Source organism: Equus asinus, chromosome 15 (assembly GCF_041296235.1).
Source record: "Equus asinus isolate D_3611 breed Donkey chromosome 15, EquAss-T2T_v2, whole genome shotgun sequence".
NCBI lineage: Eukaryota > Metazoa > Chordata > Mammalia > Perissodactyla > Equidae > Equus > Equus asinus.
The window spans coordinates 23,034,382-23,049,564 of NC_091804.1; the positions used below are offsets into that span (position 1 = coordinate 23,034,382).

A 15,183-nucleotide genomic window follows, 5' to 3' on the forward strand; every position below is an offset into this window, starting at 1 on the left:
AAGGTCCTACAGAACCACAATACAGTTATCACACCCAAACAATCCGTGTTCAAATTTCCCCACTTGTCTGAACGTTTTCTTTATAGCCTTTTAAAAAATGTGATCCAGGAGCCAACTGAGGATGACACATTACATTTGGATTTCACCTCTCTTCGGTCTCCTTTCATCTACAACCATCCCCGTGGATTTTTTTTTCTTCGATGGCACCAACATTTTGGAAGAGTCCAGGCTAGTTGTCTTGTAGAATATGCCACAATCTGTATTTTTCTGACTTTTCCTGACATTTCCTCATGAGCAGACGCGGGTTAAACATGTATAGCAAGAAGACTACACAGGTGATGTGTCCCCCACGTTGCATGACAGATTGTCATTTTGTCCCATCCCACTTGGCAATGGTAAGTTTGATCATTTGGTTAAGGGAGTGTCCAGGTCACTCCACTGTAAAGGAACATTTTTCCTTTTATAATTAATAAGTAATCTGTGGGGTGACACTTTAAGACTGTGTGAATATCTTGTCCCTCAACAATCTTTCTCCCAGTAGTTTTAGCATCCATTGATACTCCTTGCTTGTTATTTTCAGAACTATTTAAGCATGTAGCAGTATGTGCAAGTGTGTGTGTGTGAGCATATATGAGAAAAAAATTGGAAAATCTGAAATCCATTCACAGTGACAGTAATAGATAAAGAGGGGGATTAGGGTTGCATCTTTCTTTGGAACAAATATTGGTCATTTAACTACCCCTGGCTCTAAACAGGCTCCATTCTTGTCCTCAGCTCAGATCTCCTCTGGGAAAGTAACCCCATACAGGAGGCTTCAGCAGGTAAAGCCTCAGGGCACCTACTCTCAGACTGTCTCCCTGTCTCAGAGGATATCAAGACAGGTAGGCTCCAAGCCAGAAATCCAACCCTCCAGAAGCCTGACAGGAGCTTTCTGAACTTGGGTCAACCCCTCAGTTCCATGGGTCATATTCACAATCTCCCACTCTGCGGTGTAAAGGGAGATGGCCAGACCTGCCCCAGGACAAACTAACTTAAATGCTCAGCCTAGTGGGAAGCGGGAAGTGTCTCCAATTTCCAATCACATGCTCTCAAATACGGAGGCTCAGAGCCACGAGGCCCAGTTGCTGGGCAAATCCTGTGGCCTGAATTATTGATGGATGAGTTCATCAGGCACTCTGCCTTCACCCATCCACTCAGGGCCTGTCCAGCTTACTGAAAAACAGAGCCTGAAACTGTACACCATCTGCCCAGGACTAAGTTACTCTGGTCCAAACTCTTTAGCCTTCTGTGTAGCTGGAACGTTGGAAAGATCAGAGGCTTTGAAGTCCTACAGACCTAAGTTCAAGTCTATCCTCTTCCACCGCCAACTATGTGACCTGAGCTGGCTAGTTTACCTCTGTGAGGCTCAGTTTCTTCATCTGTAAAATGGGACTAATTATCCCTTACTAGTGTTATTTGGATCAAAGAAAACACACAAAGTTACTAGGACCATGCCTGGCATGTGCTAGGCAAACAACTCTGTTATTCAAACTTTTATAGTCCGACTCCTTGCCTTTGTCTCTCCTCAACATGAACCCCATGCTCCAACCCCACCTCACCACCTGCCAAGCTTGGACCAGGACATATGATATTACACCATCTGCATCGTTTATCAGCTTATTGCCTCTCAGCTCTAAGTCCACTCTTTTTGCTGTGCTAATGGAGCTGGGCCTTGTAAATATTTCTCCTTCGCAACTGACATATGTTAAGCCTTTTCAGTAGAATCTGCAAGAGGGACTGGAGGAGAATGGCTCTTCCCTTCCTGGCCCAGGTGGCTCATTTGCTGAGTTCCTGGAGAGGATGCTTTTTTCTCCACTACTTGGCCCAAAGTTTCTCGAGTGCTGGGTGCCTGCAGGGTGCAATTTCCTCCAGTTTATCTACCACATACTTTCTCTAGCTCTTAACTAGGACAGCAGTAGCATAGCCAGGAGCCCCAGATAACGTGGGCCTTCACTCAAATCCAGGTCACTGCTACCCACATCCTCACCCCTGGACACATACGCTGGGAGCCCCACAGGACTGGATGTCTACAGAGTCAGCCACCTGACCTTCATCCTCTGAAACTGGTCGGAACCACGCTGGCCCGAGTCATATGCAGATGTGCACTAGGTTCCTAGCGAGGGAGGTCTCTCTAAATTATTTAGTTCCATTAACGTGGTATGTAACACATTACACACTAACATCTTATAGAGTTTATATTTTATTTGTTCATTTTATTTGTCTTCCAAACACCCCACCTCCAACCATAATAAAATGTAAGCTTCGTGAGGGCAGGGACAGACTTTTGAAGGTATTGTTCGCCTCATTGTCCCCAGAGCCTAGCACAGTGCCTGGCATATAATGGGACACTCAATAAATATTTAATGAGTGAAGGAACAGTTGAATATTGGATGAATGCATGCATGAATTAACAAATTCTTAGTTATTAGGATGAGGATATATGGGGAGTGGGACAGCCTGGGATTGAGGAGATCAATTGGGACTGGGGAATGGGGTCCTCAGGTCTCCCTCGGGGCGGTCCAGTGTTTCTTTCCCGACCGGTAGCAAGTTGCTTAGCAACCGACCGCCCAGCCCTCCGCTACCGCTAGAGGGCGCGCGGGCGGGGAGACGTGAACGCGCACGCGTGCGCGACGCGGCCGGCGAAGGAGGCACGTCACTTCCTGTTTCTTTAGGGGAACGTGGCTTTCGCTGCAGCGCCTGTCTTCCCTTCCCTGTGACTGCTGCAGTGGCCGGAGCGGGAGTCGGACCCCGAGCGCAGCCTCGCCATGGACTCGGCCCTCAGCGACCCGCATAACGGCAGCGCCGAGGCCGGCGGCCCGGCCAACGGCAAGACGCGGCCGCCTTCCACGCCCGAGGGCATCGCGCTGGCCTACGGCAGCCTGCTGCTCATGGCGCTGCTGCCCATCTTCTTCGGCGCCCTGCGCTCCGTGCGCTGCGCCCGCGGCAAGGTAGGGTCAGCGGCAAAACCGGGCGCTTTCCACCTCCCACCCGGGACCCGGCTGACACGGACCCTCCCCCGCCCGCCCTAGACGAGACAAACACCTCCTCTCCCCGGACAGTGATCCTTCCCACCCTGATCACTACCACTTCCCCACCCTGGGCCCACATCCCTGGCCTTAGGTACCCCGGGATCTGGGCACCGACCCGCATACCGGGTACGGACACCTCCCTCAAATAAGGACTGGTTTCTACCCCCACTCAGACCCTGACACATCCCTCTCTGTGTGCATCATGCTGGGAACTCTCAACCGCCGCTCACACTGCTGTTCCGGAACCAATTGTTCTGAGCCTACTGGACCCAGCCACACTAGCCCCACTTTCTGCTCTCCCTGCTCATCCCATCTGGAACAGTCCCCCCAGTCCTGGGCTCTGGGTCACCCCTGATCAGACCTGATGGATCATTGGGCCTGACAACTCCTGAATGGTACAGTCTCATGTCATTCCTCAGAGAGGAACCCTGCCTCACCCTACCCCAGGGCAAATTCTAGCATGTGGGCCCATCCCTAGACTCTGACGATTGTCCAACTGGAATCTGTGACCCACCGTGTGCTCTCTTAAACCCCCAGATGAGGCCCTTGCCCCACCTGAAAAAAATTAACTCAGAAATAGAGCCCCAGCTCAGGCCTCAGTTTTTTGCGTCACTTTTTGGAACCAGTTCCAGTCAGCCAGCCCCTCAGAACCTGGCACCTTGGTGCCTCTCTTTTTAACCAGGCATGGGCCCCGTATTTTGCTGGTTTCCTCTCTGACTACCACCCAGCCTTGGCCCTGTCCTAGCCTAAGCCCAGACTCTTCCTAACCCTTAACTCTGTTCCCACCCCAGACCTTGACCCTACCTCAAAGTAGCTTTTCTCCTTATGCCCCTGAGACAGTCCCTCCACCAAATTGGGCTTACCCGCTGAGTAACTGAGCTGCTGTTGGCCTCTCTTTCAAGACTGGGCCGGACCTCATCCCTGGCCCTCCTCAGCATCTCTCCCATTGGATGCCCAAGAGGACCCCAGCACCTTCCACCTCCTGACTTCCTCCCTCCATGCTTCTTCCTTTTATTAAGCCTCTCTAGCCCATTGTACCCATGGCTTCTCACTTCCTGGCACCCTTTGTCCTCCTCCACAACCTCCTGATCTGCAGCTCCCTGCTGCTCCTCCCCCACCCAAACCTGAAGTCGAACCTAAGCGGAAGCTGTCTTACCCAAAGAGGACAGGCCCACAGAGCAGCTGCCACTTTTGAAACTATTCAAACCCAGGTGCCCAAAACATTACCCAACTTGATCTGTGGCTGAGGCTTGCCGCCTTCCTTCCCCAAGATCAGAACTCGCTGCTGGCTCCCTCTGTGGTCAGACACAAACGGGAGTAGACAGGCAGGGCATCGGTGACCCCATTTGCCTTTCTATTCTGCCCCTTCTAAGCAGAGTTCAAGTGGTCTTCAGCCTCCCTACCCTGCTTTCAGGCAGACACTTGGTGCAGGGAGAAGTTCTGAAATAGACCAGGGCAAAGGAGGTGAAGGGCAGCGTGGCATGTGCTAGGCAGCTTGATCAGAGGGACCCCAAAACTGAATAATTCTCCTGGCACCTTCTGTACACGGATCACTAATGTCTTCAGAGAACACATTCCAGACAGCATAATTTCCTGAACCTCAGCCATTGTCCAGAGTCAGGGGATGCAGCAAAGATGAGTGCGTCAGAGTCCTGTCGCCAAGGAGTTTAGGTATCTGGATGAAGGAGGGATAACTGGATGTGTGATTCTAACACAAGTGGTGCTGCAGGTTTAGAAAGATTGAGCTCTCCTGGGCGGGGCAGGGCAGCTTGGTGCTTGCGGTGGGCTTGAGCCTTGACAGAGGTAGCATTTCAGCCAGAAGGCCTTCTAGATAGAGGAAGGCAGGCAAGCAGAGGTATGAGGCAGTTCAGGAGATGGCAGAAGGCCTGGTGTGGCTGGAGCAGAAGGTATGGGTAGAAGAGAGCTTTAGATCTGCTGCAGCCCCTCAGTCCCTCCCCCCGGCGTCTCCTGCAGGCCAGGGGGGCTGCAAGACTGTACATGAAATTGCGAATGGCCTGACCCTTAGTGGCCTCCCACTGTCAACAACCAGGATGTTCTAAAGGTTACAAAGCCTTCACCCTCTTTGATTCTCATGGCAACTGAGTGTGGCCAGCAGAGCCAGTTTTATTATCCCCACTGTATGGGGAACGAAACTAAGGGTCAAAGAAATCCCTCTGCCAATGAGGGGCAGAACCAGGTGTCCTAGTCCTGGGCTCTTGGCTTGGTAGAGGTGCCCCTAAAGACACTCACAAGTGGCATTTTGGCCTAGGGAAAGGACAGGCCAGACAACTCTCTTTTTCTACCCTGAGTTATGTTTCCCTGGTCACTGGGCAAGGAGAGAGAGAAGTTAGTGTGGGGGCCCAGGAGTTTTGATTCCCTGCCAGTGTTAGACCCCAAAGGCAGCTGAGAGAGGGCGTGTGAGAACAGAATTCTCTCTCTGGGGCCGAGTAGTCCATAATAGGCAGGGCGAATTGTGAAATTGTGGGGAGGAGAAGGCGGAGCATCCAGGAGTGTGTGGGGAGGAGCAGTTTTGCGCAGTGCTCCTCCTCGTCTGAGACCTGTGTTCCCAGAAGGGAACAGATCCCAGCCCGAGCAATAGTTGCCCTGCAGGCTGCTTCAGAGGGCCTTGGCCTGTAACTCAGAGGAGCACCTCAGCCAACTGGACTGGGCTCCTGTTCTCTGCCAGCACTGGGCTGGGTACCAGGGATGCTGGAACAAAAAAGCCCAAGCCCTGCCCTCACAGAGCTCAGTCACCAAGGAGAAACAGATGTGTGACCAGCCAACTAAACTGAATTCTAATCCACCTCCTAGAGGAGGCAGCCACTGTCTGTGCGTGGGTCGGGGGGAATGCTACAGGCAGGGCAGGAAGAGAGGGAGGCATGGGACCACTAGGTGTGTTCAGGGAGGCAGCGAGTAGTGTGACGTGAGCCCTGCCTGGGGGCTTGGATGCAGTGACAAGAGGATGCTCGGGAGCCTGCAGCTTTTCTGAGGTATGGCATCCTGAAGGCAGCACAGCAGTTCATCTTCATAGTTACAAATGACTACACACTTGCACTTGTAAAAGATTCAAGCAAGGCAGAAATATGAAGGAAAAGCCTTGTCGGTACCACTTCCTGGAAGTAACCCAGTTAGCTGTTTGGTGTGTAATCTTCCAGAATTTTTCTGTGTGTATACAGACATTATGTGTGTGCCTGTGTGTATATACATGTGTAAGTTTACTTTTAAAAGAATGAGATTTTTGCAGCACATATTGCTCTGCAACTTGACTTTTTGGTGTTGTTTAAGACTATGTCTTGGTCCTTTTCCTATGTCAGTACATGTAGACCTGCCTCTTTGGTTTGTGGAGGGGAGGGGTGATGATGCATGCCTATGGTCTAGAATCCCAAAAGTACAGAGGGATGCACACGGAAACTCTCGCTGCCACCCCACAGCTGCCCAGTTTCTCTCCCCAGAGGCAGCCCCTGTTATATGTTTCTTGGAGAGATTTGGTCCCGTTATAAATAAGCATATGCTTTCCCCCATTTTTGCTATATAACTGTTATAATTCATTATATATATGTGTATGTGTGTATTAGTGTGTGTGTGTGTATATATACACACTCTCTTTTGCACCTCGCTTTTTTCACCAAATAGATTAGTACATAGGAGTGGTCGTGGTCTTCTTTAACAGCTGTATGGTGTTCCATCTGTACCCCACAGTGTTTAGAGCGGTGGTTCTCAGAGTGTAATCCCTGGATGAGCAGCGGTAGCAGCATCCCCTGGGAACTTGTTAGAAATGCACATTCTGGCTGGCCCAGTGGCCGAGTGGTTGGGTTCGCGCACTCCACTTCGGCGGCCCAGGGTTTCTCCGGTTCGGATCCTGGGTGCGGACATGGCACCACTCGTCAGGCCATGCTGAGGTAGCGTCCCACATGGCACAACCAGTGGCACTCACAACTAGAATGTATAACTATGTACTGGGGGCTTTGGGGAGAAGAAGGAAAAAAAAAAAGAAGATTGGCAACAGTTGTTAGCTCAGGTGCCAATCTTTTAAAAAAAATGAAAAGAAAAGAAATATACATTCTGGATCAGAAACTCGAAGTGGGCCCAGCAGTCTGTTTTCACAAGGCCTCATGGCCACTCTGATACACACTCAAATGTGAGAACCCCTGACTTCGAGTCCTCCACTGGTCTTTTAGACTGGCATCAGTCTCAGGCTATTACACCTGCTGAAATTAATCTCCTTATACATTTGTTATTTCACACTTGTCTGTGTATTTGTCAGATAAATTCCTCAAAACTGATTTGCCATGTCAAAGGCTGTGTGCATGTTTGATTTAGGTAGATTTGACCAAATTATCCACCGCAGAGGCGGTATCAGCTTGCGCTCACAGCAGTGACCTCAGCTCCTGTGTAACGGCTGCCGAACAGTGCATTCCCCAGAGGGTTTTGAGCAGGTGTATGATGCAGGCGGGTCTAGGCTTCAAAACCAGCTCCTGGCGGGGTAGGCAGTAGGTGGGAGGCAGAGTGGGAAGGATGCTGGTGAGGTGGGTGGTTGTGAGACTGCAGTGGGGCTAAAGGATTGGAGTGGGGGTTAGTTCAGGAAATGCTCAGGAGCTAGAATCGTGGGGAGGCGACTTAGTAAAAGTGGCGGTAAGGAGAGGAGAGCCTGGGGTCCCCAGTTGGAGTGACAGAGTAACGGAATGGTCCACGAATTCCAGATCCTTTCGAGGGCATGGCCTGGAAGCAGTGCTCCCAGAGCTCGAGCCGAGCCAATGGCTGGCAGCCGGGCATCTGTCTGCCCTCGCTGCTTTTGCTTCCGCCCTGATAACCGAATATGCAGAATGTCGCTGGAAGTTAAATTTATTTCTGCTATTTGTGTCAGCTTTTCCCCCCACTCTCTAATTATGTTTTGTGTTCCAGGAGCTATTGCATTTGCATACAAGCATCTCGTTAAATCATCCAGATTGAATCAATAGACAAGCCTAACAATTTTTAGTATTTTTGTAACTATGAAGATTAACTGTTTTATTGCCTTCAGGATTCTGTTCCTCAGAAAGGTCCCAGGCTCACTGAGCATCTTGTCACAACTTTCCGACAGAAATTTCCAGATAGGAAAGGTAGAGGTCGTCTAGGGAGTAGTGGCCAAGAGTTTGGGCTCTGAAACCAGACTGCCTGAGTTGGAATCCTGGCTCTGCCATTCACCGGCTGTGTGACCATAAGCAAGTTACTTCAGCTCTCTGAGCCTGAGTTTCCTCATCTGTCAAATGGAGTTATTAAAAGTACTTGCTTCATCATTTGTGGACACAGGACTGTGGGCCTCCGTTTCCTCATCTGTAAACTGTAGAGCATTTAGAATTGTGTCTGACGGGGCTGGCCCCGTGGCCGAGTGGTTAAGTTCACGCGCTCCGCGGCAGGCGGCCCAGTGTTTCGTCAGTTCGAATCCTGGGCGCGGACATGGCACTGCTCATCAAACCACGCTGAGGCAGCATCCCACATACCACAACTAGAAGGACCCACAACGAAGAATATACAACTATGTACCGAGGGGCTTTGGGGAGAAAAAGGAAAAAAAATAAAATCTTTAAAAAAAAAAAAAAAAAAGTACTTGCTTCATGGGGGTTTTGTGAGGATGAAATCACGTAAAGCACATAGAACAGTGCTTGGCACCTAGAAAGCTCTCAGTAAATGTTATCCTTACCACTGTTATTGTCAGATTTCCGGTCTCCCATTCTGACTCAGCATTGCAGCATGAGATATTTATAACAGTCACCCACAGAGGAGGCCAGATTCCTCTGTGTGGTGGAGCATCTGTCCAACCTTGCTTTGCCATCATATAATATTAAGCCTCTTCCCGCCCAGGATACTGGACTGAATTGAAAGGAATATGTGGAAATGAGCCATAACGTGGGTTTGTAGGTGACGCCAGAGCCCCACGTATACTTTCACTCCTGTGTGCTCTGCACCTGCAGGTCCCTCTGCCTGGTAAGCGCTTCCCTTCCCTGTACACACAGCAAACTCTTCTGCTCAGTCCATGTTTATCTGGCTCCTGCCACATACCACACCCTGTGGTTGACCTGCAACGCCTTGCTCGAGTGGCATCTGCTCTGACCACCTCTGACCCTCCCCTTCTTCCCTCCAGAAGTGCTGTCCTGTCTGCTTCCTCATGATTCCCTCGTACATAATAATAACACAAATAGTTTATTACAACTTCAGTGAAGTGTTCATGGCACAACACTGAGTGCTTCCCATGGAAAAACCACAGAATCCTGACAACTCATTTGACAGCAAGGAAATCGAGGCTGTGAGAGAGAAAATAACTTTCCCGAGGTGCCAGCGTATGGCAGAAGCAGAGCCAGGAGCCAGGCTGGGCTTTCCGATGGCAGAGCCCTCTCGCAACCGTCGGGCGCTCATACTGTGTGTTGCCCCAGTGTACGTGTGTCTACTGTGTCACGTGTCACACTGGCTTGTAATATTCTGTTTACATGTCAAGGTCTTGGCCTACCTGCCTGAACTCTTCAAGGTCAACAGATTTAATTTATAATTTACGTATATATGTTATATATACTGTATTATGCATGTTATTATATAATATATATATTATAGCATATGTTATTTGTAATTTATTTTTGTGCCCACGCTACTGCCACACGAGAAGTATCTTGAATTTGTGCAGTAGGGCACAAGGAACTTGCCCAAGCCCCATAACGCGCTGCCGCCCGAGGCAGAAACCAGGGGCTGGGAGAGAAGAGGGAAGGAAGAGAACCCTGCCTCCCAGTGTCCGTGTTGCTGGCCCGCCCCGCCCCCACCTCCAGAGCTGCCTCTGGCACTCGAGGGACACAGTGCCTGCACCACCTCCGCCCTGGTGTGTTGGGGCTTGGTTACTGGCCTCTCCCTGATAGCACAGCTCCTGGTGCGGTCACGGTACTTTACCAGCCTCCTTCGAATCCCATGTCTCATTTGATTTAAGCCTCTTGGCCCTTGGAGACGTAAGTAAAGCTAGAGATTATCATCCTGTTTGACAGATGAGTAAACCGAGGCTCAAAAAGCAAATGATCTGCCTCCGTCACCCAGCGAGCCCTTAACAGAGCATTGAGTACCTTGGATTCACTTTATATGCATCCCTTTGCGTACGTGTGAATTATGTCTGTAGGAAACGTTCTCGGGTGGAATTGCTGGTCAAAGGGTCTGTGCATTTGTGCTTTGACATGTATTGCCGGAGAGCTCTCTGCAGGAAGACGGATTTACCTCCTGCCATCACTGCGGGTCAGTGCCTGTTTCCCCACGGCCGTGCCAGCTCAGAGGGTTATCAAACACACGGATTTTTGCCATGCTAGTAGATGAAAAGTGGAATCTCAGTGTACTTTAATTTGAGCTTCTCCCATTAAGAGTGAGGCTGAACAGGTCTTACCATGGTTAAGAGCCACTGGTAGTTCCTGGTCTGTGACTCTTCATATCCTTGGGCATGTACAAATTATGATTTGGTGCATCCTGCCAAGTTGCCCTCCCCGAAAGGCTGGACCAGTCTGTACTCAAACAGATGGTGTATACGCATCCCAATCCCCACGTCTCCATCTCCTGGTGATCATTTTATGGGCTCACTGCCCTGTGCCCCCATCTCCGTCTCCTTCTGCAGTCTTCCACCCTGGGGCACGAGGCCTCCCTGAGCCAAAATCTGCCCTCCCGGCAGCTTCCCCCTTAGCTTGTTTTGTCCTATTGGTTTTTAAGAGGCAGCTGCGAGCCAGAATGTTAGAGAGACTCTGCAGCTGAACGTGATCCCTTGTCCCGGGGATGCTCGTGCCTTATTCACAGGATGGACGTGGTGATGCTGGAGTCTCAGGCACTGTGATGAGACTGTGGGTCTTGTGGAGAGCGCTTCCCTTTGGCATGAGCAGAAATCCAACCCGGCATTGCTAGAACTTTTGGTAGCTGTGATATAAATTGAATTAGACATACAAAATGCAGTGGGAATTGCAGTTGGGGAAATCTGGAAACACTCCATGGCAGTGACATTTGCCGCATCCTCGAGGACTGAGGATTTTGCCTAGCAGAGAGAGGGCGTGGAGAGCATCATGATCCTGAGAGCTTTGGGCTCTGTTTTTTTAAATATAAATTTAAACCATAATTGAGCCAGCCCTCATGGCCTAGCAGTTAAGTTCGGCACACTCGGTGTCAGCAGCCCGGGTTCTGTTTCCAGGCATGGAACCACACCACTAGTCTGTCAGTAGCCGTGCTGTGGCAGCAGCTCACGTAGAAGAACCAGAAGGACTTACAACTAGAATATACAGTTATGTATTGGGGCTGTGGGGAGCGTGAAAAAGAGAGAGGAAGATTGGCAACAGATGTTAGCCCAGGGCGAAACTTTCCCAGGAAAAAAAAAAGTAAAGAAACAAGCAAAATTAATAAAAACTTAAGCCAGAGTTACACTACTATTGATGGATTTTCATTTGAAAGTCTTTTGGCATGAATTCTATGAAACTAATATAATTCCTGTGTTGCATTGTAACTCCACTTCCAGTTTTTTCCACTTTTATAATATTGAAATTATTTTGATTGCGTTCAGTTGTTTTTCATGTAAATATTTATCCTCTGTGATTAACCAGATCACATTCTGCCAGCTATCGCATCTGCCGTTGTAAATGTCATTGTAGCTTTTGCTCTTACCAGATTCAGTTTTCCCACTCACATTTCTTAAATTTAAGCTTTGTCAAGATTCGCTTCTCCTTGCAGTTGGTGTCTGCCCATGTGTAGTGTCAGCCATTGTCAGTTTTGTTTGTTCTTGGTTTGTTTCCACTCAGTATTCATTACCTTCTAGAGCAAAGATTAATCCTATTTACATCTTAGCTGATCCATAAGAAAATTGGAAATAATTCTCATGAAGTCCAGGACCACTCTGTGGTCACCAGTTTCCAGGGTTTTTCTTCCAGTTGTCACATGCGGTAACTGCCTCTGCTACAGCTCTCCTCCCCAGATATGCCACGTGTGCTGTGTCCTCCCTGGACTGTCCCAGTCCAGAGGGAGCAGCCCTGAGTCAGGCAAACTCGGGAACCCCTGAGGCAGCTAAGCGAACAAGGATGCAGAAGGGGAAGGAGATGAATGAGCTCTTGGTGCATCAAACTCTCGCTGCATCCAGTCCCCAGAGGCAGGACCGTGCCCCCTGCTCAGTAGGCACCTTTCTTCTCTCTCCAGAACGCGTCCGACATGCCTGAGACCATCACCAGCCGGGACGCCGCGCGCTTCCCCATCGTCGCCAGCTGCGCACTCTTGGGGCTCTACCTCTTTTTCAAAGTAAGTCCTTTCCACCTGTTGTGTCACTTCACTTAAATAACTTTGTTTTCTTTTGTTTTATTTTTCCCATCACAGGAGACATGCATGTTCATTTATAGAAGTTAAAGAGCAGGAAAAAAATAATCCTAATTCATCCCTAGACCCACTACCCAGAGACCACCACTGCTGGTGTTTGGGATTCCTCCCCACCACTCTTTATCTCTTGTCTCCATGTAGCTTTTTGTTTTGTTTTCGTGGCACCAGTTTGGTTTCATTGTACCATTTACGTGGGGATGGGGTATAGCTTGTGTCTCAGACATACCTCTGCCATACTAATTGCTTTTTTTTTTTAATTTATTGAGGTTTATTTTCCCAATAAAAGTTACACAGACTCAGTGTTGAAAACCTGGAAAACACAGAAAAGTAAAAAGGGAAAAACAGCAGTCATCCAAAACCCCACTACCAGAGACAGTCACAGATTCCCTTTTGAGGTGTGTCCTTCCACTGTTTCTTCCCGTGCATGGTTTCTCCGTAGCTGTGACCACGTGGTGTATTTAGTTTTGTAGCTGCTTTTTCACTTCACATTAATACATCATAAGCATTTTTTCATGTTACTGTAAACTCTCCTTAAACTTTTTTTTTAAATATAATGTGTGATTTTCTGATGATAAAAGTAATATATGCAAAAAACTTGAAAGGGAAAGAAAAACTTAAAGGGAAAAACACAGATAATCACTGTTAGCATTTTGGCATATCTTCTTTTAATAAGCATATTTTTAACATAATCATATTGTAACTATAGTGTTGCTTTTTTTTTTTGGTGAGGAAGATTAGCCCTGAGCCAACATCTGTTACCAATCTTCCTCTATTTTATAAGTGGGATGCCACCACAGCATAGGTTAATGAGCAGTGAGCAGGTTGCACCCAGGATCCGAACCCGCGAACCCTGGGCCGCCAAAGCAGAGCGCACGAACTTAACCACTACACCATCAGCCCGACCCCTATAGTGTTGCATCTTTTTATTTATTTTCTTTAACAGTACGTCACAAGCACTTTTTTCCTGGTCATTGAAAATTCCTCAAGGATGACTTTTAATTTACATTTTAAAAATATAAGTACAGGGCCAGCCCTGTGGCCAGTGGTTAAGTGCACACATTCTACTTCAGCAGACCGGGGTTCGCTGGTTCAGATCCGGGGTGCGGACATGGCACCGCTTGTCACACCGTGCTGTGGTAGGCGTCCCACATGTAAAGTAGAGGAAGATGGGCACGGATGTTAGCTCAGGGCCAGTCTTCCTCAGCAAAAAGAGGAGGATTGGCAGCAGTTAGCTCAGGGCTAATCTTCTTCTTCAAAAAAAAAAATATATATATATAAGCACATAGTTAAAACAAGTTTTCAACCTAGGGAAGGTGCAAATGAGCCATAATCCTCTCCAGTATAGTTTGTATGAGTCTTTCTATTATACATAGATCTTTGTTTATGTTAAAATTTAAAAACAAATATATGTATCACACAAATAGTTCTTACCATGGAGATATTTTTGTATCAACAGTCAAATCCAGCTTTTCTTTTTTGACAGGTGCTCATGGTTCTGCTTTAGAGATGTGCCCCTGAGGGGTACATAGTGGTGGGGTATTACAGCACTGCCGCCATGACGATCTTTGGGCACGTATCTTGGCGTGTGCACATGTTTTCAGGTATACCTGCCGTAGGATTACCAGGTCAAATAGCATCTCTACTTGTAATTTGGACAGATGGTGCCAAATCTCTCCAAAAAGATTGTGTCGATTTACATTCCCTCTAACAGAGTGTCCAGGCCCCTGTTCTCTCACCTGCATTGGGTAGCCTCAAAATTCTTTATTTTTACCAGTCTGCGAATGAGTCAAAAACATAATTTTTAATGCCTGTTTCCTGTGCCATCACTTCCCCATTGTTGAATCAGAACCACTCTTTTTAATGGTTTCAGGATATCCCCACAAGCAGATACCCATGGTTGACTTACAGCATCTCCCTCACTTTGAACAGAAAAAATCATCCTGATTTTTACTGTTATAAATAAGAGTGCATCAAATAACATTAAGAATTCACTTTATTTTTTCTTTTTTCCCTGGACCCCTGGTGAAGAGTGGAATGTATTAGACACTTTGGTTCATAGCACACCATCATCAGTCCATGCCTCCCCTTGTTACTTTCTCCCCCTTCACCCCTAATGCCCACCTCCATTGCCCACCTCCATTTCCCTCTCTGCCAGAAGCACCTGCTCTAATGCGTTTATGTCCTTAGATGCGTCTCCTTATAAAATATACAGTGTTAGTGTATCTGTGTGTATTGAGTGAGTCTAGTTTCCGTAAATAGAACTGTGCAGTACATGGCCCTGTGTTTGGTCTTCCTCTCCCCTGTACTGCTGAGATCTCTCTGTGGCTCTTAACGTCTAGCCCATCGCCTCTGACTTGGCTTTTGACAGATGTTTCTCAAGTCTCCTCTGTGCTAAAAGTGCTAGGAATACACACCCAGGCCCTTGGCTCAAGACCTTCTTATATTTTAGTATTTAGCATTCTCTCCTTAGCCAAGATTCCCCAGAAAGGAATTTCTGGCAACAGAGGGTGTGAACATTTTTATTTAAGGCACTGGATGCCTGTTGCTCGGCCTGTCCTCCTCTCCAGGCAGGTAAGCCCCAGCCTGCCTTGTGCCAGAGGACACAGCACACCGCTTCACCATGTCTCTAGATTGTCCACATTGAGAGTTCTGAAAGGCGCTGCCTGGGCCACACGGCCACCAGGTTCCTCCGAACTCCAGACCCACAGCTGATTGGTCGGTTTGCTTAACTGTGGCTCTCACTCAGCTCCTTTCCTCCTCTCCTCCTGGGCAG

The 15,183-nt window shown here is 48.4% G+C and overlaps 1 protein-coding gene across 3 annotated transcripts in view; it reads left to right on the forward strand.

Annotated features, from left to right (window-relative positions):
* The first annotated feature begins 2,619 nt into the window (after positions 1 to 2,619).
* HM13 (histocompatibility minor 13) overlaps positions 2,620 to 15,183 on the forward strand; it is a 40,557-nt gene continuing 27,993 nt past the window's right edge. Inside the window, exons 1-2 of one of the 3 annotated variants that reach the window (XM_014845027.3) lie at positions 2,620 to 2,987; positions 12,237 to 12,335. In XM_014845027.3, coding sequence (XP_014700513.1) covers positions 2,805 to 2,987; positions 12,237 to 12,335 — 282 coding nt within the window. In that variant the 5' untranslated portion in view covers positions 2,620 to 2,804. The remainder of the gene's footprint in view (positions 2,988 to 12,236; positions 12,336 to 15,183) is intronic. The other 2 variants (XR_001398680.3, XM_014845026.3) reach the window with 2 other exon arrangements.